This window comes from Trachemys scripta, chromosome 14 (assembly GCF_013100865.1).
Source record: "Trachemys scripta elegans isolate TJP31775 chromosome 14, CAS_Tse_1.0, whole genome shotgun sequence".
NCBI lineage: Eukaryota > Metazoa > Chordata > Testudines > Emydidae > Trachemys > Trachemys scripta.
Genome location: NC_048311.1, coordinates 16,948,581 through 16,971,436, shown reverse-complemented (window position 1 = coordinate 16,971,436; position 22,856 = coordinate 16,948,581). Strand labels below are relative to the sequence as shown.

Below are 22,856 nucleotides of genomic sequence, written 5' to 3'. Positions count from 1 at the left end.
GTCTTCAGCCAAGTGCTGATGATGCAAAACTAGGGACATGGCCTGCACTCTCTGCCTCTCGCGGATAGACTCACTGTGCCTCCCTGTATTGCAGCTGGCTCTGGTGTAATGCCTCTCTATTGGTCTGGCTGGCTGCAAATTAACTAGCCATGCAGCAAGACAGAGAACAAAAGCAAGGAAACATGAGGCACCTCTTCCTCTCTTACCCCTGTGGGAGTTCTCACAAACATATCACCTGATCCAGAAACAGATCTAGTAAAGAAAGTTTCCCTGCATCAGACTTAAAGGCCTTCTTCTCATTAGGGCTTGCCTGCACCCCAAAAATATACTGCTTTACCTGCACCCCAATCTGCGTGCTGCACCAGCACCCCGCCAGAGATGTTCTTTCCTCTGGACAAAAAGCCAGAGAATAGCCTGGAAGGAAACCAAAGTACAGAGCAAGTGGCGTCCCAAGATGCAGATTCTCTCCACTCAGGTGCTTTGGGGCTATTCACGGACCTGCCAGGTAATATACACTCCTGTCTGGCTGGCAAGTGTCAGCAAATATTTTCACTCACTAGCATTCGTCAGGGCTGAATCTGAAGAAGGTTCAGTGGGGGAAGCCCCGCCCCTGCAGGAAACACATTTCAATGGCATGTTAGGTTGGGAGCTAGAGTTTGCCATGGAATTTCTGATTTAGGGCTTCTGCTCTTCTCTCTCCTCCCGCCCAGCCGCCACTCTTCCTAGAGAGGAACAGCCTGTTTCCAATTGCATGTTTAATACAGACCCCAAGCCTCCCACATTACTCAGCCTGATGGACTGTATTCCCTTGTTTAATTGTCGGGTGACATTGCCAAACCCAGACATTTGTGTGTCCAAGGGACTCTCAGCAGGGGCCCCTCCAACTCTTGTGGAGCAGCCATTTCTTGCTGCGCAGTGCTGCTGACCGTGGTTACTGAGCATTGAAACTCAGCAGTCAGTCTTGTTAATCATCCTTCCTGGGCTGCGCAGGGAAGAGAGGTCGCAAATTCCCAAATGACGCTGAATCTGGAGTTTGAGGGGTGGGGAATCAGAGCAAGTGACCATGCAGAGTGCGGGAGGGCCACCTAGGTGGGTGTGGGGAAGAGGGCTAATAACAATTCCGTATTTGTCTCTGTTCCACCTCTGAATAGGCTTCGCTAAGTCCAGCTCTGTAGCTTCAGTGATCAAACTCTAGTCAATCCCCATACACCGGCTGCAATGGCAGCTCTATCCAGGGTCCGCATATGGCCCCCATTACTAATGTCTCCAAGTACCTCAAACAAACATGTCTATGCATTTATCCTCACAACTCCCCTGTGAGGCAGGGCAGCGCTGTTATCCACAGGGAACAGATGGGGAACTGAGACAAGTCACTTGCTCAAGGTCACACAGGAAGTGTGCGGCAGAGACGGGAATTGAACCCTGGTCTCTCCTAAGTCCCCCGGTAGCAACCTAATCATTGGACCTCACTTGTGCTAGGGGGTGTCCTGGAACTGGAGGTGCGGGCCTGCTTTTAGATGACTTGCTATGGCAAAATGGCACTGGTACAGGGAGGAGAGAAGCTGAGGATGGGGTCACAGGACCAGATTTTCAAGTCGGCTCAGGGCCAGATCTACAAGGGCTCAGCCCCCAGCAGCCCCCATTGCTTATGGCCAGAACTCTTGAAAATCTGGCCCACAGGGGGCAATGGCTGTGGAAAAGCACCTTGGGGTGGTGAAGAGCCCCACGTCATCCCTGACTGAGCAGCAGTTACAGGGGAAACACCACAATTGTCCCAGTTATAAGTGCTCCGAGGTGCAGGGCAAGAGAGGGGAGAGAGGAAATTTGGTCCTGAAATGAGGGGAAATGGAGCTGCAGTTATATGGAGCTGTAAATATTTACTGCAGCGTAAACCAAAGCACTCAACTGCTCGTTAAGATTCTCAACATGAAAAAGTTTATTAAAATTAAAAAGGGCTCACACCAGAAAAAGGGGAAAATATATAATTAGAGTCTGAAGAAACCAGACTAATTCTGTGTCTTTCAATTTAGCGTCTCTGCACTCCAGTTACCCTTGGACTTCTACCTAGTCCCCCTTCTGTCTTTGAATATAGCTGGATGAGGACATACCACACCAGAAGTCAAGACAGCATCGTTGTGTTTGCATATGAAATGAATTAAAGTGCACTAGAAACTAAGATCTGACTACAGACCATTTCACTGGTGGCCAAGAATTTGAAGCCAGTTTTCCCAAGGTGAAGGTTTAGTACATGAACCCCTATCATCCAGACTAGTGTCACTTCCCATCCCCAAATTTGCAGGAGAATCAGAGTTTTTAAGAGGGATCTCCAGGGCTTATGGGATTATGACAGTGTCCTATTACGATCACGTCTTTGCATCAAGATACCAAAACATTATGAGAATGCAACATCATCATCACCCATAGACTCATCCTCAGGGCAGGAAGAGGTAAACATTGTGACATCATGGGACAATACCACAGTATCAGCAGGTGCATATTCATTCTGAAGCATCCTTCAGTGTATCCTTTGGGGACAACCATAGCCTGAACACTCAGCTGTAGCCTTTGAATAGTCACTTGACCCAGTATCTGCCAAGGACCAAATTTGAACCAAGGCCATGATCTAGCAAAGCACTTATGCATCTAATTAAACTTCCAGCACATTTTCTGTAGTTAAGTCATTGCTCCAGGAAATCATTGTTAGGATAACTTTCGCCTCCCGTGTGCACCAGGAAAAGCAGCAAGAACCTGCCATAAGAAGATCTGAGATCTCAGACACCACATCCAGGGAATGAGGACTGGGAAGAGGTACAAGTGGCCAAGAAAGCAAGCAAAAAGGGAGAGAGATTGTGAACATAACACTGCCCAAGGAGAGATGTAGCAAGGTGTCAAAGGAGGGAGTGGGAGTTCTCCAGGGGATCTGTTGATTGAAAAGTGATAAGCATTCCTAAAATAATAATTAAAAATTAGATAAATTCTTCAGCATTCCGGAGAGAAGGAGGAATATGGGGGGTAAGAGTTGCTAGCAGCTGTCCATACATATCCTGGGGAGGCAGAAGAAATGTGAAAGAAAGTTACCGTCACACCAAAAGTGGTAATGAAAAGAGAAGAAAGTTTGCAATGGGCAAAGCCCTGAGGCAGCTGGAGCTTCCCAGAATTCCGAGCAGTGGTAGGGGGCACCTCTCTCAGCCCCTTGGGATACAGGGCTGCATGGACAGAACCCAGGGATGATAACACAGGGGCCAGCATGCTCCAGAGATGATAAGATCACACCAAGTAAAAGCACAGAAGCTAGTTCTGTTAGAAGCTTCTTGTTGGTTAATTTAGCCCTGAAGACCAAAACCCTCTATTCCTTCAGCAGAGGAGTGTGGGTGGGTCATTGCAAGACAGGCATTACCTTTAGTGGGGCAACTCTGCCTCGCAGGAATCTGCTTCCGGGGGCCCAGTTCTGCAAGGTGTTCAGTGCTCCACTCATAGCAGGCCGGATCTTGCCCTTCTGAAGACAATAACAAAATGTCCTTGACACCAGTAGGTGCAAGATTGGGCTTTGCAAGATTGGTGCCTGGCTAAAAGGTTAGTTCCATCTCCATGACCCAGTCAGTCCTGGGCGCCCCCATACTGAGGCCACCAAAAGCAGGGGTGCCAATATTTATTCTATCATGGTAGTGGCCAGGGCCCCCGATCAGGCTCAGAGCCCCACTGTGCTCTGTGCTCTGCAGGCAGTGGATCCCTGCCCAGAATACCTTACAGACTAAGGAGACAAGCATCAGGCAGAGACAGGGGAGATAAGAAGTCTATCAGATAGATAGATTGTTCCATACACCTGCTGTTTTCCCTGTGCGTTGCATTACATAAAAGTATATCCACTTCCTCCCAGCTGCCTCCCCCGGCCACATCATCAAAGGCTGGGTTATTTCTTGTAGGCCTTGCAGCAGAAGCAGGTCGCTTGTAATGTTCTGCTGAAAGCCTCTCCTCTGGGAACTAGATACCTGTCTCACCCAGAGAGCTGAACTGAGGCCAGCAAGGACAAAGGAAACTAGAGTCCTTTAATGGAGATTCCAGCAGTGGGGCCTGCGAAGCAGGATAGATTGAGATCTAAAGAGATTTACATTGACCTGATAACCAGTATTTGTGGATTTTCTAAGGGCTTGAGTCAAAGCACACCTCAGCCAATGGAAAGACTCTCATTGACTTCAGGGGGCTTTGGAGCAGACCCCAGAGGGACAGCATGTCTAGTGAGGGGGAGGGAATGTTTGCAGGAAGTACCATGTCAGCCTATGAAAAATTCCCCAGGGGGCAAGGAGGATCGGAACATCGGATTTGCATTGGAAGTCAGTGGGAAACTCCTCACATCCCTTGCTCCCCTATGTTCCCACAGGGATCCATCCCATTTCAGTCACTTTCTCGTTGAGTTCAGCATGTGCTGTGCTCTTTAAAAGGAGTCGGGGCTTATTTTAAAAACATCACTTTATATAGGCCATCTGGGATTAACATCCAGGTGAGGAGACAGACTATAAACATACAGTCTACACAGATAGACGCCAAATATCCCAGTCCTGCTTTTATAGCACATTGTCCATGGCCATTAGCCAAAGAGTGTTACAAACAAACGGAGTGAGAAAATAAAATTCTGACAAGCTTGTTACACTAATAACTCCAATGCACCCAAATGACGTTCCCTCACCAAGACCCGGCAGTGCCAGAGGTTTGAAAATGTATTTTCCCTGGGCTTACACCCCTATCAAGTCCATTTTCTTCTATTGTATTTTAACTTTCAGTGCATGGAAAAATAGGTTTTTTTTTTAGCAGGTCTGTCCCTTAAAAATGGTATTTGCATAAGTTATTTCTACTTTCCTATGATCTTCCCCAGAGCAAACAGAACAAAGATTTGTATTGTGACTTCTTGCAATAGGTGATTTCTCTATATATACGGCCTGATTGTGCCCAGCCCTACAGTGGTGCATGCCAGGGGATGAAGAAAGTGCAGGGAGCCTCCTCACACTTTTGTGCCCAATCCCTGTGCAAGGGCACAGTGGCAGCGATTGTGCTGTCCTAAGTGCTACCATCTCATTGCTAGTTCCTAAGACGGGGCAGGTCATAGCTACCCCCATCCCAGCCAAGAGGGAAGAGAACAGCTGTGGCAATCGAAAGGGAGTTGAAGGGCTATAAAAGGAGCTTTGGGAGCATGATTTCATCTCAGCCTCTGGTGGAGGACCAGTCCTGGTGCGGGAAAACCCATGTTCAGATGCCGAGAGACTAATAAAGGAGTTGCCAAACCAAACAAACATTCCAGGCTGACCCCACTGGCTTCATATTTCTCTTGATTGTTTCACAAAGGAAAAAAAAATCTGTTTTTCAAGCAGCCTGGGTGACAAAGTATAAGCAATGGTCTGTTAGAGCTGGAAATGGGTGTCCACAGACTGGCTGTTGAGTCCGATTGCCAGGCAGAGAGAAGATTCCCAAGGAGAGTCACAGCTCTATGGGCTCTGGCTGCATGTGCCTGGTACTGCTTAAAAAACCAACTAAGCCAGAGTCTCTTTGAAAATGAGCATTCAAGCTCGAAGAGCAGCCCTGTGACTATAAATGTCACCAGCAAATACTTGTGGAAATGGATTTATGGAGGCTAGCAGCTGCCAGCTCTCTCTCTCTCTATTCCTTAGCATCTCCTCCAGAAAAAGCTTCCAAACTGGGAATGCAGCTGCTAGGGAAAGGTCTAGAAGTAAGTTCCATGCCAGATCGATTGGCAAAACACTCCCTGGATTACACAGCCCAGTCAAGAGCACCATATCCCAGAGCTCATGTCCCCAGCGATGCTTTCACAGGCCCGCCATCTGGAAGACCACACGGGTGTTTTAAATGGAAGAATTTCAGTTTAGCCATTAGGGAAAGGTGACCATCCAACTCCGCCCACCTTGGCCAGCTGGCTCCAGCTCATCTCGCTGCAGCTCTTTTAAACTGAGTAATGACAGTGCAAGAGGCAGCCACCCTGCTGCAGGGGATCAGAGCTCACACTCACAAGAGGAGTGTGGATGTGAAGAATTCCGCTCACATTAAGGGAATGAAACCCACAAGGGTTCTCTCTTCCCCCCAAGTGACTGACCCAAGATGGCTACTGCTCGCTGTGACTGTGTGCAGAGCAGCCAGGTACAAAACCGGATTCTTCATCGGTGGAGACCCCACAGCTCCTGCAAGTGCATTGCACCATGACCCTGATGTAAAGCAACATTACATTCAAGAAACAGCCTGGATTCTCCAATCATCGCTCTACTTGTATTAGCAGTAAGCGGTGCAGCAGGCAGCCGGAGCAGTAGAACTAAGATATCTGTTATGGATGCTGAGTGGACAGTGTGAAGTGCTGGGGCTCTAGAGTTTTATGCGCAAGCAGCTTGGGCCTGGCTGGGTTCCTGAGCCCCCTGGTGCCACACTGAGCTAAAACTGAACCTTGACCCTTGTTCTCCAGCCCCACTCCTCATATTCCCACTGCAACTGGGAGGTTTGTTCAGGAGAAGCTGTGCCCATGCTCCCCAGCACAGCAGCGGTTGGAGTGAGAAGCCATTTCCCAGCTTGCAAAAAAATGTCCACTTCATTTGACATGGGGTTTGTTTTCCTTGATTGCAGTGGCGGTGCGGTCCAGCACATGGGGCAGCGGACTGGCACTGAGCAGATCTTGAGTCCAAACCTGCATCTGCCACTGACCTGCTGGGTGAACTTGGGCAAGGCACTGCCCCTCTCTAAGCCTGTTTCCCATCCCTCCCATCATCTGTCTTGTCTACTCTCATGGAGCAGACAAAGTCTGTTACCCTGGATTTGTACAGTGCCTATAACCATGAAGCTCTGAACGTGGCTGGGACACCTGGGCATTAAATAGTTGTAACTGAGGAGCTGCCGGCAGGGTTCTTGCTGGAAAAGGGACAGCATTAGACAAACAGTGGCACAGTTTCTAATCTGCTTTCCTTCTAGCTGTAATAACACTACTGCAATAGATAGAAAAGGAAGCTTTAGGGACAAGTTTCCAGCCAGTCTTTAATAAGGCACCAACAGCATTTACAGGCACATGTATCTGCAAGCATAAAATCCTGGATGGGAACAGGGAATAGAGTGTTACCCATAATCCTGTGAGTCCTTTGTGCATGGAACTCCTATAGTTGCTAATGGGAGTTCTCATGAGACAAGCTTCAGCCACGTCACTACAGGAGGAAGTGCCATCTTTTGGAGCCAGGGCTTCTGGGTATGGAAGCAGCTGCACAAAGGTTCCATGATAGTGTGACCAGATAGCAAATGTGAAAAATCAGAAAAGGAGGTGGGGGGTAATAGGCGCCTATGTAAGAAGAAGCTCCGAGTATTGGGACTGTCCCTGTAAAATCGGGACAACTGGTCACCCTATTCCACAAGCCACAACCCTGCCAGCCATTAGAAAGGGAGCCACCGGAATAGGAGCAGCTGGGGGTACTTGTCAAAGGGTCAGTGTCTTGGGAGGACCTGTAGCGAGGATGCATTTAGATTTCAACCATCACTTTAGTCACTAGGATCCCTTAAGCAAGATTGGCCCTAGGTGTATTGTTGGCCTAAACATAGCACCTCTGTCCCTTCCAACCCTGCCCCAGCCAGAACCATTCCTTTGTACCTCTGACCTTCACTCCCATTCCGGTTTTCTTTTTGGTCCCCTGTAATCAGTTTTCTGGGCTCTGGGACCCAGCTGGGCCTTTCGTTCTAGTGGGCTTCTGCCCCCCGTTCTGACAGGATCAAATAGGCCCAGCCTTGCCTCAGAATCCTTTGCACTGGCTGCAGTGAGCATCTTCCTACTCGGGACTTCTGCAACATCTCCCATACTAGGCGATTCCCTTCTGCTCTTCCAGCCGGATTCCACTGACCTCCTGCTGAGACCTGGACGAGAGGGACGTTTGGGACTCCTGTGCTAACATGGTGCTATTTCAGATGTGGCCTCCTAACTAAGCTCAGCCCTCCAGGGACTGCTGCAAGCTAGGCAGCCCTCAGGCTGGGTGTAAGATACACCAGGGTTCAAGCTGGCTCTGGGCAGTACCAGGTCAGACTAGATCTAATGGTTCTTTTTAGCCTCAAAAATCTATGACTCTATAACTGCTTGTATCTCCTATGCCTACAGTCGGTGCTGCCCTCAAGCATTTTCCCTGTTGCCCCATAATTCTCTCACTAGTCTGGGCTGAGTTCACACAGTTAATATCAGCAGGACTCTAAAGCTCAGGACATATGATACAGACGGGGCTGCAGAGCAAGGGTGGCTCAAATGCTGAAAGCCTCTGAAGGGGGACAAGAGAGCTGTGCAGTAATGAGTCTGGGAGACACCTGTTTAAAGAGAGAAACCCTCCCACCGGCTTCCTCCTGAATGGGGGAAACCACTTAAATCATGTCAAGCTGCAATTAAGAATGTCATTTTAAGCACAAGCACACATAATCCGTAAATCTCCACGTGCAATAAAAAATAATGGCTTAGGAGCGCGAGAGAGAGCCATTAATTACCGGAACTGTAATTCAACCTCAGGGCACTCTCACTTTCTGCTCACTGGTGTCAGACCCTTGACTTGATGTGCGGATCCATCATTCAGCAGGTAATTCATCTCTAATTCTATAGTGTAGAATACGTAGGGTACGGAAGCCTTTCTCTGCATTTGTTAGCAGCCAGCTTTCCTTTCTAGCAGTGCTTGTTGTTTGATGGAAGGCGGAAGAGATTCTCTCTGATAGCCCCAAGAGGCAAGCATGGGAGAGGCGACCTTTCTATTAGAGGAGAACGACTCAGGGAAACAGGTGCGTTAATGCCACTTACTTGGACTTGTTGGGTCACCGAGTCGCCGAAGTCTCCCACTGGAGGTCCTGGCGATTCCTAGAGCAAGAAAAATCAGTGATAAGGCGCATGGCTAGCTAATGAGAACCTGGTTTGGTGTCCATGCTGTGATTCCTGATCTGCCAAGCCACCCTTCTTCTGCTGGTGTCTGCTTTGTACAGAAACATTACCTATGAAAACTCAAGAATGGGTATTTTGAATGGCGAAATACCTCACTAGTAACCTTCAGCTGCCCCTGAAGTACACAATGGCTGTTAGTGGTTGTTACTATTGTTCTGCAGTATCAGAAACTGCAAGCATGTTTAATGGTCATGACATTGGAGAAGAAAGTCCTGAACTAATGGAGTAGGGGACACACCCACACCCCTTTCAACCTATGACTTTTTTACTATAGATATTCATGCATGGCAATGTTTTCTCCAACAGGAACACACAGACATACCCACTCCTGGATCTTGCAGTGAAGTGAGGGTTACTAAGACATGCAAACACAACAACGTTAGGCCCAAATCAATGTCTAGGCTGGCGCGTGCACACAGTGTGTGCATGCATGGTACAGGGACTAAGAAGGGATGAAATGTGCCTCCCATACCCTGGAACTGCCCAGAGCCAGCTCGGCCTCTGGTGCAGGTTAGATCAGCCCAGGGGGCTGCAGTGGTCTCTGTGCAGCACTGCAGAGCACATTCCCTGACCACAGCATGCTCCTGACACGTCCCTGGAGAAACTCTGTGCTGGGACCCTAGTGAGTGGTACCCACTGCTAGTTCCGTGCCTGTCAGAGAGGATCGTTCCACCAGCAAAGTCAATGCAAAAGGACCAGATAGAACTAATTTATCACATAGCATCTGTATTAGTGTAGCTAAACTGGCTGAAATATTAGACACATCCCTGTGTTCTGGACTGATGGTCAACCAGCAGAGACACACCTGGTTTGGCTTGGTTTGAGGGGCCTTTTTTAATGAATTAGTCTTTCCATAGCAGTGTGTGTGAACCACCCAGCTGCTACCCAAACAGTGGCAGGGAGATAGTTACAGAGAAGTTTACCCCATCCTGGAACATATTTTTCTTTAGAAGGCGACAGAATCTCTCCTTTATTCCATTCCACACCCCCATTCCAGAAACAGAGTACTACTCCTCCATAGAGCTGGGTGATGCTGCACTGTCAGCAAGGCAGTGCTGTCTACTGGTTAGAGCAACAGACTGCAAGCAGGGATTCCTGGGTTCTGTCTCCAGTTCTGCTACCTACTCCTTGGCAAGGCACTTACCCTCCTTGTGCCACAAATTGCCCAGGTGAGGATAGCCACAACCATTCATCTTCCACTTGTGCTGTAGGCGTTAAATTTGCCTTATTAACCAACTCTGATTTCAAACAAACAAACAAACAAATTGGCCATATCCAGGAATCAAGGCTGCCCCTCTCTAACTGACTCCACAGTGCCTTGATGCTACAAGCAGTGGCAATTACATCATGGATCCAGTGGATCAGCTGATCTGGCTCCCATGGTCTACAATTCCCCATACTGGAAATTCCAAGAGATTCCAAACAGAATCCTTCAGTCTCTCTTGGTTTCTACTGGAAACCGGGGGGGCATGGATCAATGTTCACTTCGCACTCCTCATCAGTACCCAGCCCAAGCCGGGGAGCTAATGATCCAACCAGTGGTCCAAATTCGGTGATGAATCCTGGTCATGTGCCACCTGAGGCATGTTGCGCATATGCTAAGAAGACGACTGGACGACCAATGTCTCTAAGATCCAGTAGTCCCAGTAACTAGTAGCCAAATAGATGCACTACTCTTTTCAAACCCTCATTGGCCACTAGGGCAGTTTGAACAGGAATTTCCACTAAGATCCCCAGCCCACTTGCAACTTGCAGGACGCAAGCAGGTTTGGAACTCTCCACTTTTTAATCAATGCAGACTTCATTGATAAGAGATAGCTCACTAATAAGTGTCTTTTCCTCCCACCCTGCAGCAACCAGTCAGAAAACCAGGGTGCACCTACATCCCAGAGCCTAGAAACAGTGGGTTAAGTATTGTTGCTCCAGCCTCTCAGCTGGAACAACTTGTGTCTTATTAAAAAAAAAAAAAAAAAAGAGGGAGGTGGGGAAGGCAGCAAACCTCATGCTAACTGCCCTGGGACAGGGGTTTCTGGCTGGCAACTCCACTTGGAAAAAGCGCCTCATGCTCAGAGCCGTGCGGGTGCGTTTCTCCACTTTCCTTTCGTAATATAAAAAAGTCTCTATGACTGCAAAGCCACGTAGCTGAACCCCTGGGCCAGTTCCAAGATGACGCACCCTGTTCCTTATCCCCGGAGGAGGAAGAGGGAGAGCCCCCATGGCAGAATCACCCTGTGCAAGGGGGAGAGTAAAAAGTCCAGCTTTCAAAAGGAAAAAATTGAAACTGATGTTTCCCCCCTACTGGCAAACACTGCTCTATTGTGCATGTGTGAATGCAGATGGAAGAAAGCCTGTCCCTTCAACAGCTGTATCTGTATCAGTGGGGGTCTGATAGAACTCCCAGCAGTTCAGTTTGTAAACAACTTCCATTATCAGACAGCACAAGGCAGGAGTCTAGTGGACAAGACTTTGGTGTGGAACTCAGTAGACCTGGGTTCTATTCCCATTTCTGCCACTGATCTTCGGTGCGACCTTGGGCACCTCTCTGTTTCCTTGTCTATGGATGTAAGCAGGGTCTGAATGAATGCTCCCCTGGCAGCTAGCTGGGAAGGAGAGAGATTTTGGGTGTGTTTATGTAAATACAGTTGCTCTTGCTCAGCGGATAGAGCGGTGTTAAAGTGATCAACTTTGGCTGGTGTTGGGTTACAAATCACCTTAGTACTGAATGACGGGTTAGTGAAATATGGTTATCAATGTTGTAATTATTGTAGGAATACAGGGAAACAGGACTGTGCTTAATATGTCCCAAATGAGGGGGTCACCCTCAGTTGAAAGACCTTGTTAATCTGTTCCTCCCCACTGTTCAAAGAAAGAGCTAAATACGCTTCATTAGGTGCCTCTTTTGTTATTTTAAATGCTCAGTCACTCAGAGCTGAAATCACTTGTGTCGGGGCACTGTCTCTACCCAGCCTGCAAAGAGCTGAAAATCACTAAGAGACTGATGTGCAGAGGTCATGGCAGATGGCAGCAGAAGTTGACTGACAGTTAGCTGGCGAATGAGTGGCTGGTGGAGTCGGAGAGGCAGAGTGAGCGGCCAGCAGGGTATCTGGCAGAAAGGCGCCATGAGTGGCCAGCAGGGCGTCTGGCGGAGAGGCACAGCAAGCGGCGGGGGAGTGCCCAAGCTGGTCTGCAGATGCACCTCTGAACTCTGTGACTGCACTGACCAAGGATAGAAACTGTGAGTGGGGTGCAGAGAAGGACAGACACGTTAAAGGGACTTTTGAGTTGCTGGACTTAAGAACCTGAGGGGAAAGGACACTGCCCAACTTACTTGGGGGTGGGTGTTTTGCTCATGGTTTATGTTTATGAAGCCTGTTTGTGGTGTTTTCCCAAATTAATGCCCAGTTACTTCCCTCCTGTTATTAAAAGTTTATTTTCTACACTAAGACTCTGTGCTTGTGAGTGGGGAAGTATTGCCTCTCAGAGGCTCCCAGGGGTGGTGTATCATTTTCCCAGGTTACTGGGTGGAGGCTTGAGCCGGTTTTGTGTTGTATTGATTAGGGTTACCATACGTCTGGATTTTCCCGGATATGTCTGGCTTTTTGGGCCTCAAATCCCCGTCTGGGGGGAAAACCCAATAAGCCGGACACGTCCGGGAAAATAGGGAGGGAGGGACCGGCGATGCTCGGCCGGGGGCTGGAGCCGCTGGGGCTGGCAGTGCTCGGGTGGGGGCCGGGCAGGGGCCGGGGGTGCTCGGCCGGCGGTGCGGAGCCAGGGGTGCTCGGCCAGGGGCCGGGGGTGCTTGGCCAGGGGCCGGGGCTGGGCCGGGGGTGCTCGGCCTGGGGGCGGCGGTGCTTGGCCTGGGAGCCGGGCTGGGCCCGGCGGTGCCCGGCCGGGGGCTGGCAGTGCAGAGCCGGGGCCAGGCGGTGCTCGGCGGGGGGCCGGCGGTGCGGAGCCGGGCGGTGCTCGGCGCCCCAGGGCCCGAGCCAAGACAGGCGGGAGACGCCGGGGCCAGAGCCTCTTGGCCTGGGCCGGCCGGCTGCCAGAAGGAGCCGCTTGGCCGGGGGGGCTGGACTGGGCCGCGCCTCCCCGCCCCAGCTTGCCTGCTGCTTCAGGCTTCCCGCGAATCAAATGTTTGCGGGAAGCAGGGGAGGGGGAGGGGCAGGGGGGGTGAAGCGTCCAAGGGAGGGAGCAGAGTTGGGGCAGGAAGGGGCAGGGCTGGGGCAGGGGGCGGGGCCCATGGAGTGTCCTCTTTTTGGACCCTTAAAATATGGTAACCCTAGTATTGATGGAAAGGAACCTCTAGATATTGAACCTGGCCCTGGTTGCTGCTGGCTCCGCCTGGCAGAAGGGTTACATTTAGTCTCAAAAAGAACAGGAGTACTTGTGGCACCTTAGAGACTAACAAATTTATTAGAGCATAGTCTCTAAGGTGCCATAAGTTCTCCTGTTCTTTTTGAGGATACAGACTAACACAGCTGCTACCCTGAAACCTACATTTAGTCTGTAAGCTCTCCGGGGCTAGTTTTGCTTCTTACCAGGTGTTTGCACCATGACTAAAACAGAGGATCCCCAACCTCACCTGGGGCCTCTAGGTGGTAATGTCACACAAACAGCATTGCAATCTCTTGTGTTTGGGGTTGTTTCTGCCACCACCTTAGGAAACATTCCCCTGAGATCTTCTTCACTTGATTTTGGCCCAAAAGGGGATTTTTTTTCAGGGAGTTGGACTGGATATTTTGGAGTTTGTTTTCACTTTTGCCACACACATTTTCTTTGTTAAAAAATAATTTTAAACAACACTTCTTTAGATAGGCTAAAACCTAGCAAGGAGGGGCTCCTCCTTGAGGACTAGCATTTGTTTTGGACTTGTTGCTTTGTTTGGGCAGGGGAAGAGAATGATTTAGCATTCACAGAAGCTACAAGCATTTGAAAACTGCATACATAGGAGAAACTGCCCCCTTTTGGGTGACATACAGATGTGCAGTCATGCAGAGCTAGTTAAATCTATCCTTTTGGGGTCAAAGGCTATATTCACTCTGCTGGCAAACAGAGGCAAAGCAAGGAACTTCCAAGCTTGGACAGGATTGGACATAGGAAATAGATTTTATTCCTCTTAGCCCTGGTAACAAGATAAAAATTAAATGTAAAACATACACAATGTCCAGTGTGGCAGAGCCCTCTGCATTTGGCGTTTCTTATTCTTGAACTTGCAATATAGCTATGTATCTATTTACACACACACCCACACAGTATTTTGCACTTACATGGCACCTGTCATCAAGAGACTTCCAAGCATGTTGCTAGTATGATCTAGCTCTCACATTTCTGAGAAGCCAGTAAGGATTATTATCCCCTTTTAGTAGTTGGGTAACCCAAGCTGCAGAGAGCTAAAGTGACTGGCCCAAGTTCACGCAGTAAGTCAGTAGCAGAGACAGGATTAGAGCCCAGGTATCCTGACAGCTAGTCGGCTGCTCTAACCACTAGACGACACCATATGAAGCTTAAAAAGCAATAATATCAAGCTTTTATATAGCGGTTTTCATCGGTAGCTCTCAAAGTGCTTTACAAAGTATTATTATCCCCATTTTATAGACAGGAAAACTAAGGCACAGAGGGGTCAAGTAACTTGCCCAAGGTCACCTAGAAAACCAGAGGCAGAGCCGAAAATAGAACCTATGTCTCCTGATTCCCAGTCCAGTGTGCTATCCTTTGGACTTCTCCACAGAGAGACAATCTGTCAAGACTGATCGTGGGAGGGCGATTAAGCAATGAGGAAAGACTCCAGTCCCACAGGACAGGAGAGCGAATCTGTCATAAATGCAAAATGTATCCCTCTCCCCAGATCATTGTAAAGACTGCAGCGCAGGCGGGGTGGACACTGTATCAGCATGTTAGATGGCATTCTGGGGTTACCTCTATTTATAGCATGGAGGCATTTACAGCTCTGGTTCTGGGCTATGGGACTAGGAAGCAAAAATCAAAGGCTTCTATCCTACACATACTGTCTATGAGTTTTCCCTCTAATAGCAGCAGGAGCACCTCCAGCCCAGGCTCTAAAGTACTGGAATAAGATGTATTTAATTCTGTTTCTTATCTGGTTGAAATTAAGGCAGTTTCCCCACAGTCCCTCAGTGTAATTTTGAAATGTAACAGTCCATCAGTTAAAGTAGGACAGTCTAAGAGCAGTTCATTCCACTGCATTGACATGACCCTGTTATGCACAAGGACAGCATTAGGGATGCTTACCACTGATCTCTGGCTGAACAGTATCCTGTAGCAGTTTGTAATCAAGGCAGAATCACTCCCAGACCTGCAGCCTAGGCCTATAGGGAACGCAGTGAATACAGTGGCATCCCTATAGCATGCTGGGCCTCACTGGGATCCCTTCTATAGCTGTGCAAGCCAGCAGCAATTCCAATGGGGTTGCATCAGTTTGAGCAAGATCAAAATCAGGTCCAGTCACTCTGTCAGTCTCACAATCTCCAGACAATACAGGGCCCAATTCCCCATTGCCTGGCACCTCTTGTGCCACCAACGCAAAGTGTGTGTAAAATGCTCCCAAATCCCATTTTGCACTAGTGTAAATGATACCAGGGCCAGGGTGGGGAGTAGGGCAATGGGAAATCAGGTCCAGTGTCTCTAGAGGAATTGCCGCCGGTGGAAAATGACTGTCTCAGCTGGTTACTACTGATGCAAAACCTGACCCTAAACCCTGCCTTTATGAACAACCTCTGGAAATGCTAGTTAAGCGTTGAAGGTTGGGACCAAAGCTCATAATACAAAAAGGGAAATTCTGCAGTAGGACTGATCCACAGTGCATAGGCAGGTCCTCAATGACTTCTTCACCATTCTCTCTGGTGTCTGGATGCTGCAGCTGGGGGTCTGCCCAAGCTGTGACGTTCAAATGCTGGCTCGGGACATAACTGAAAATGGGTTGAATGAGTCCCTTTCCTGTTTGCCCACAACACATTCAGTAGAAGCTCAGAGTTACGAACACCTTGGGAATGGAGGTTGTTCGTAACTCTGAACAAAACGTTCTGGTTGTTCTTTCAAAAGTTCACAACTGAACATTGACTTAATACAGCTTTGAAACTTTACTATGCAGAAGAAAAATGCTGCTTTCCCTGGATTTTTTTTAGTAGTTTCCGTTTAACACAGAACTGTAGGTGCTTTTTTCTTTTTGTCTCCTGCCCCCTGATTGTGTACTTCTAGTTCCAAATGAGCTGTGTGGTTGACTGGTCAGTATGTAACTCTGGTGTTCATAACTCTGAGGTTCTCCGGTAGCTCAACAACCCTGACCAGGTCTGTTCAACAGAGCACGAGAAGTGGAACAGCAGAGGGTGCTGCAGGTGAGGATGGAGCTGCATTGGAACAGCTTGGAAGCAGCAAAGTTGATGAAGGCTAGGAGTGGCATTTATTTGCAGAACATTGCAGGTAATGGGGGCAGAAATCTATGCCTGACTCCAGCCAGTGCAATTAGTACTTCTCCTTCATTCGCTCTAAATCCACTCTTACCACTAAACCCAAAAAGGAATATGTGAAACTGAGCTCCAGCCCTAATCAGAAACACGCACTGAAGAACTTGATACTTTCCCCAAGTTCTGTGTAATGGAGACACTCTCCAAATAAGCTGAGCACAGCTGGACAAAAACACAACCCATGTGTATGGTTTCTTTTGCTTTTCATCCTGGATCAGATATCTCTGGCAGCAGCAGCAGCGTGCTGCAAACAGACCTCTCACTGGAAGAGAGGCAGGGCTGCATCTGCAGTTCCCTAGTTTACACTGGTAATGGATTCAGGCATGGATCAAGGCCCATTTCTGACGCAGCTACTTGCCGGTGTGCTCATGTGACTGTGGCACGTGCCTAGGTGCACTGCTGCCTACAAGCACTGTAGGGCCTAACTGGCAGAATTGTCAGTGCTCAGCAACCTTGGGCAGATCAGGGGTCAGATTCTAAGCTGGTGTAAACTGGCCAAGCTCTGTTGACTTTAATAGAGCTATGGTGATTTACAGCAGCTCAGAATCTGGCCAACAGCTGGAGCACAGTCCTCCCTCCAGCAAGCTGCTGTGGAATTGGTATGAATAAACTGCCCACATGTCTCGCACTGGGCATGTCGCATGGTACTAGCTACCATGTGTGTCGCTTGGAAGGTCATCATTCTGTCACTGAGCAGTGGCCAAAAGCTAGAACTATGTAAACGGTGATTATGGATGGAGGTGAGCCCCAGTTGCAAAGCTGAGACTTGAATTTTCCCAAGCTTAGAGCAAGAAAAGGAATTATCCTATCTCCTAGAACTGGAAGGGACCTTGAAAGGTCATCGAGTCCAGCCCCCTGCCTTCACTAGCAGGACCAAGTACTGATTTTGCCCCAGATCCCTAAGTGGCCCCCTCAAGGATTGAACTCACAACCCTGGGTTTAGCAGGCCAATGCTCAAACGAGTTTTAAACTGAGTTCCTCTCCAGTTATGATCAGAGAGTGATTAACGAATCCATAGATTTTAAGGTCAGAAAGGACCATCAATACCATCTGTCTGACCTGCGTTAACTCCGCCCATTCCTGCATCACGCCCACTCGCTTGCAGTCGAAGTAGTTCATGTCTTTTAGAAAGACATCCAGTCGTGATTTAAAGATTTCCAGTGAGGGAGAATCCACCACATGCCATGGTAAGGTGTTCAAAGGTTAAAATGGCCTCTAGGTATTGCTGAGACCATTTCAGGCCAGACTACACACAGGGAGGAGGAGGAGGGCTGGATGAATCATACAAAACGGGAGTCACAAATAGTTCCACAGATGGGAGTGGTTGGATCTGTTCGTTGTTGTTAGTGGGAATGTTATTCATTATTCATGAGTGCCTGGACATCTGCCATCTATTCAGGAAGATGCTGGTGAGTTATGAAGGCATCAAAAATATTAGCACAAGCGATTATTTGTACTGTAAAGGGTGTCAGTCAGCACTTGTGCTTCTCTGGTTTAAAAATCAGTCACGCAATCAGGTAGCAGAAATGGTACCACGTGACTTCACTGACAAATCACACTCTCTGAATACACCTTTGTACAAATGTAAATAATTACACCAGTTACCAGGCACTGGAGAAATAGCTTCTTTGTGCAGGAGGTCAATTTCACCATTTCCTCTGCTCTTTGTGAGGGATTCACACAGCAATAGGGGAGAGAAACATTTTTAAATGAATAGGAAAGTAATACTGTGTGAAACCATAACAATCAGGAAGGTGACTCGGGGGCAGGTATCATGCCTGAAATTACTTGTAATTCTCTTCTCTACTAGATTCCCAGTTGTTGATGTTCCTCTAACTTCCCCGCCCCTCATTTACCACACAACGCTTCCAAGCTCCCTTCGAGCTCAGAAAAGGAGGGGGTGACATGCCAAGTGAAATGCTGCTCTTGTGCTATTTCCATGAGAGATGGATTTAAACTCAGAGGTGAATTTGGTTTTACAAAGAAAACAAACAAAAACCTTCAGTCAGAGTTTGCAAAACCAAACTCGGAGTGGTTGAGATCTGACTGCCCTTTACTTTTTATCAGCCCCAACAATGTTCTGGGGACAGGCCTGGGTGTTTGAACAATGGCTCCAGCCCATCTCCAATTTCTGGCCAGGCTGGAAGGAGAAAATACTGGACATCTATGGTAACCAGCTCTCACAAGACCTTCAGCCCAGCTCTGCAGCCTCATAAGCCTCAAATAATAATTCATGGAACTATGTATCTTTCAGAGGCATCTAGGAGCCGGCCCCCACTGTGCTAGGCGCTAGACAAACATAGAACAAACTGTTGGTTCCTACCCCCAAAGAGCTTTCAGTGTTCAAACTTTGGGGTGCTCATCACCCAGCCGAACCACCAAGCTTTCTGAAACTCTCCTGTCACAAAGCAAACCCAGGGCCACCGCCTGGCTAGAGAGATCCCTTATCTGATTTGATGGAGGGAAGAGAAATTTTAAATATGGAATCAAGTATGTCCACAGGAGATCAAATGGTCCCAAGACTCCTCCCTCCTGCCCTCAGCCCCATACTATTCTAGGCTCTGGCTAGGGATGAAAACTCCCATGGCAAAGCTTCGGCGCACTCTGACATTCTGCAGAGCTTTGTAACACTGCGCAGCAATGGGCAGCTCAAAAATACAGGCATTTTAAAAACTCTGTTTCCTGCTTTCCTCATGTACGCTCTGTGCAATTCGACAGATGCTTTTGGTTTTCAGCTGCAGATTTTCCCCAGTGGCCCTTCAGTGCTTTCCTGCTCTGATTTCAAACACGCAGCGCTCTCTGGCTTCTATTTTGAGGGTTCCCCCCCCCTCTAGTCCCCGGACTGACACCGCAGAATTGATCACCAGAAAGCTGCAGTCCTAGGGCTGCTTTCAGGATGGAGTACATAATGCTGTTGTTTGTCCGACTCGGAAAGACAAATGTTGATTTTTCCCAGAGGAGGATGGAGTGTTTAAAGAAGAGAAGGCTTATAAGAGGTGTCTGACTCTCCTCAGCGCCTCCTTTGTTAAGTGTATCTGTCCTTGAATAGGGGGCCTCAAAACCAATTAACCAAACTCACTCAATCAAGTTCTCACCTTACCAAGTGGGAAAAAAAAAAAAATCAGACACAAGCCCACAAACAATCTAAAAGGATCGTGCTCTTCACCCTGAAGCACCCTCGGCGTCAGTAGTTTGCAGTCACTTACCTGGGCCCGCTTCACCATAGCTTGTGTGGTTATTTACACAATGCAGTGTGGATGTAACACACAATCAGACCACAGGCAGAGCATTTTACATTCATTTTGCACTTCTGTAAGCGGCCCCACAAGGTGCATTGGTGAATCGGGACCTGTCTTGGTTAAGTCTCCTTCGGATTTGTGGTCTCTAGCATTCTGATCATGGGGCTGGTCGACCTAGATTCAAGCCCCAGATTTGACACAGACTCCTTCAGTGGCCTTGAGCCAGTCACTTGAGCCCAGATAGTGTCTGGCCCCTTGGGATGTTGAGCATCCAGATGGCTGTTTTACAGTTTTGGCCCCATCCCTAGTCACAGCTTGGTGTTCCATTCACTTGCAACAATGTCCCCTAGGAATAAGGTTGCAGGGTTTGAAGAGGCAAACAGCTGATCAGCTGTTCAGGCAGTGTGGTCTGCAGAAGCAAACCCTAGCCAGGGAGTCAGGAACTGCTTTGCTCTAAATATGGCTGGGCCACTGACTCACTCACTGCAATTCAATTCTTCTTGCCAGGCACCGATCTGTAAAAGTGGGTGAATAACACTTCCCTGCTTATAGGGCAGCCCAGGGATCTATTCCCGAATGTCTGTACTTGTTACTAGCACCATAAAGCACTTGGTAGGTGTGAACTACTTATAGATAATGGCGGAGATGGCTATTATCCACAAGCAGTTTGGCAGAGGGAGGTTTATGACTATGGATGCTAAGAAGCTTTGAATACTCGCTGTAGGGTTTTTTCCATAAAACCTGCCACAGACACAGCCAGGGCAGCTCCACTGAATAAGCTAATAACATTCTTTGCATGTTTTTCCGTGTGTCTTACAGGGATTTTTAATGCTAACTGCAAGAGGAGGGCAAAGCGGAATAGAAAAAAAAAAAAAAGAACTGAGGACTAGCTTTTGAAAGGGATTTGGGTGCCTAAAGATGCAGCCAGGCGCTTTTTGAATATCCTGCTATGCGACTCCCTGCATCTGGAGGTTTTTCCCCTACTCCGCTTTGCCCCCCTCTTACAGTTAATATTGAAAATCCTTGTAAGACAAGGAAAAACATGCAAAGAATGTTATTAGCTTATTAAACAGAGCTGCCCTGGCTTCATCTGTGGCAGGTTTTATGGAAAAAGCCCTACAGCGAGGATTTGCTGTGTTTGCATTTGGTCAGTTCAGCTCCATGCAGATGGACAGAGGCACAGGCAGAGAACTGGAGCACAATGATCTAGGCACAGAGCCGCGAGGGGAGTTAGGGTCTTACGTATCTGTGAGGATCTGGGCCATAATCCCAGCTCCACAAACACTCAGCAGCCAGGGCTTTCCAAACAAGACAGCTCCCCTTCAGGCAGTTAACTAAGGGTTTAATATGCAAAAGGACTCAACACCCAGCATGCTGAGCTCTGGAAAACCTGACCCCCCCAGAAGCCCCAATCCTGCATGGGAAGCAATGGAGGGGGAAGGGCAGCCCTGAACCCACACTGAGCCACAGTAGCTTTAAATAATAGTAATAAAACAAGGAAGCAAATGTTAGGATCAAGGTACAGGGGGTTTGCTCAAAACAGGAAGGGGGAAACAATTCTTTAACTAAACTACCTTGCCACTTGTGTCCTTTTAAGTTCGGCTTCCAATAAGGCCGAACAACTCTGGCCTCAGTGCAGCTCATCTGACTGCACCTTGGAAGTCAGCTCCCTAGATGAGGTGGGAAGAAAGCACCCTAGAGTGGTGCCTTGAAACAGGCCCAGCTGGAGGAAATACTGCTTGATGTTACTCTATGGTTACCCTCTCCTCTCCATGGATACCAAAAGGTCACTAAGCAGCCGGCTGCTCTAATGGGCTCCTCCAGCTGCAGCTGAAGAGTGGGAGTATTAGGGAAAGAATAAAGCACCTGGCGTCTACTTAAACAATCAAACTCTACTGCAAGGCAAAATGAACTGGCTCACGGCTCAGGTGAAAAGCGTGAGTGGAGCTGCCACCTGCAAACTTAGAACATGGGTCCAGATTCATCACTCATCTATTTATGAAGGGAAAGTTCACGCAAGAAAAACCCGAGCATGTGCATGCAAATATAACATAGTCTGCTGGGGACAGGAGAATAAGACAGGGGATGCCCTAATGACCTCCTAGAAAAGCTAGGCTGCATTGGCAACAATGCCATGAGCCCAAGAGATTAACATGATTTACCCAGTGGTAAGGTCAAGACTAGAACCCAGAATACCAGTTGCTTAAGCTCCCCACCCTCATGAGCCACACATCCAGCTATGCTGCCTGGGGGTGGGAAAATTGCCTTTTTCCCTAAAGAACCGTTGTCACCTCTGCAGCACAAATACACACCTACACAGAGAACTGAGAGCTGCCTTTTGCTGCTGTTGGTTTTGCAACAGGAAGGTCTATATGACTGCATCGAACAATGCGGTGCATTGATCCAGGCTCCAAAGGTTGGAAGAGTTCAATATATAGAGTCCCCTGTGGAATGGAAAAGACCCCAACACCCTGGGCTGTTCTTTTTCACCTCAGCTCACACTCCACCCCCAGCAACCCAGACATACTGCACTGTAGTAGCTGGAGGTAGGCTCCAGCGCTGTCAACATTTATATGCTAGGAAGGACTGAGGACTGTAGCCCATAAAGGATGAGAGGCAGGTGATCTCTACAGCCTGAATCCAACACAAGTGCTGTGTGGCCTCCTTTTTAAGACAAGCTGGACGGCAGGAGAAGGTGCAATGGTCACGCAGTCCAGGCTTAAAAAGAGACAAGTTAATAGCGCCCCCATCAGAACATTCTTGATCTCTATGGACCTGAAGATTTGAGGTCACTTTCTGGAGTACTGCTGGTCTCCTTTGCCTGCACATCAGGGAGGTTAAAGGGTGATAAGAAATGAGAAGGGGCTGTGAGTAATTCTCAGGCAGCTCAGGGCATCCGAAGAAGTGGGCTGTAGCCCACAAAAGCTTATGCTCAAATAAATTTGTTAGTCTCTAAGGTGCCACAACTACTCCTGTTCTTTTTGCAGGGCATGCTGACATTTATAATCCCAGACCAGCTACACAGTATGTTAAACTCAGCTGTGGCCCAACAGGCCTTTGGCGGTTCCCTTCCCAACTGATTGGGACTCTCAGGTGATTATGGATGTCCACTAAATGGCACCTTGGCATTGCCAGACTCTGTGACTTAGCAAATGACCTGGCTTCGGCTGCTTTCCACCCTTTCCTATTCGAGAGGGTGCC

At 48.4% G+C, this 22,856-nt stretch overlaps 1 protein-coding gene across 1 annotated transcript in view; it reads right to left on the bottom strand.

The window, feature by feature from the left end:
- SEPTIN9 (septin 9) overlaps positions 1–22,856 on the bottom strand; it is a 250,303-nt gene that overhangs the window by 200,727 nt on the left and 26,720 nt on the right. The window contains exon 2 of the mRNA XM_034789888.1: positions 8,801–8,857. Within this exon, the coding sequence (XP_034645779.1) occupies positions 8,801–8,857 (57 nt within the window). The remainder of the gene's footprint in view (positions 1–8,800; positions 8,858–22,856) is intronic.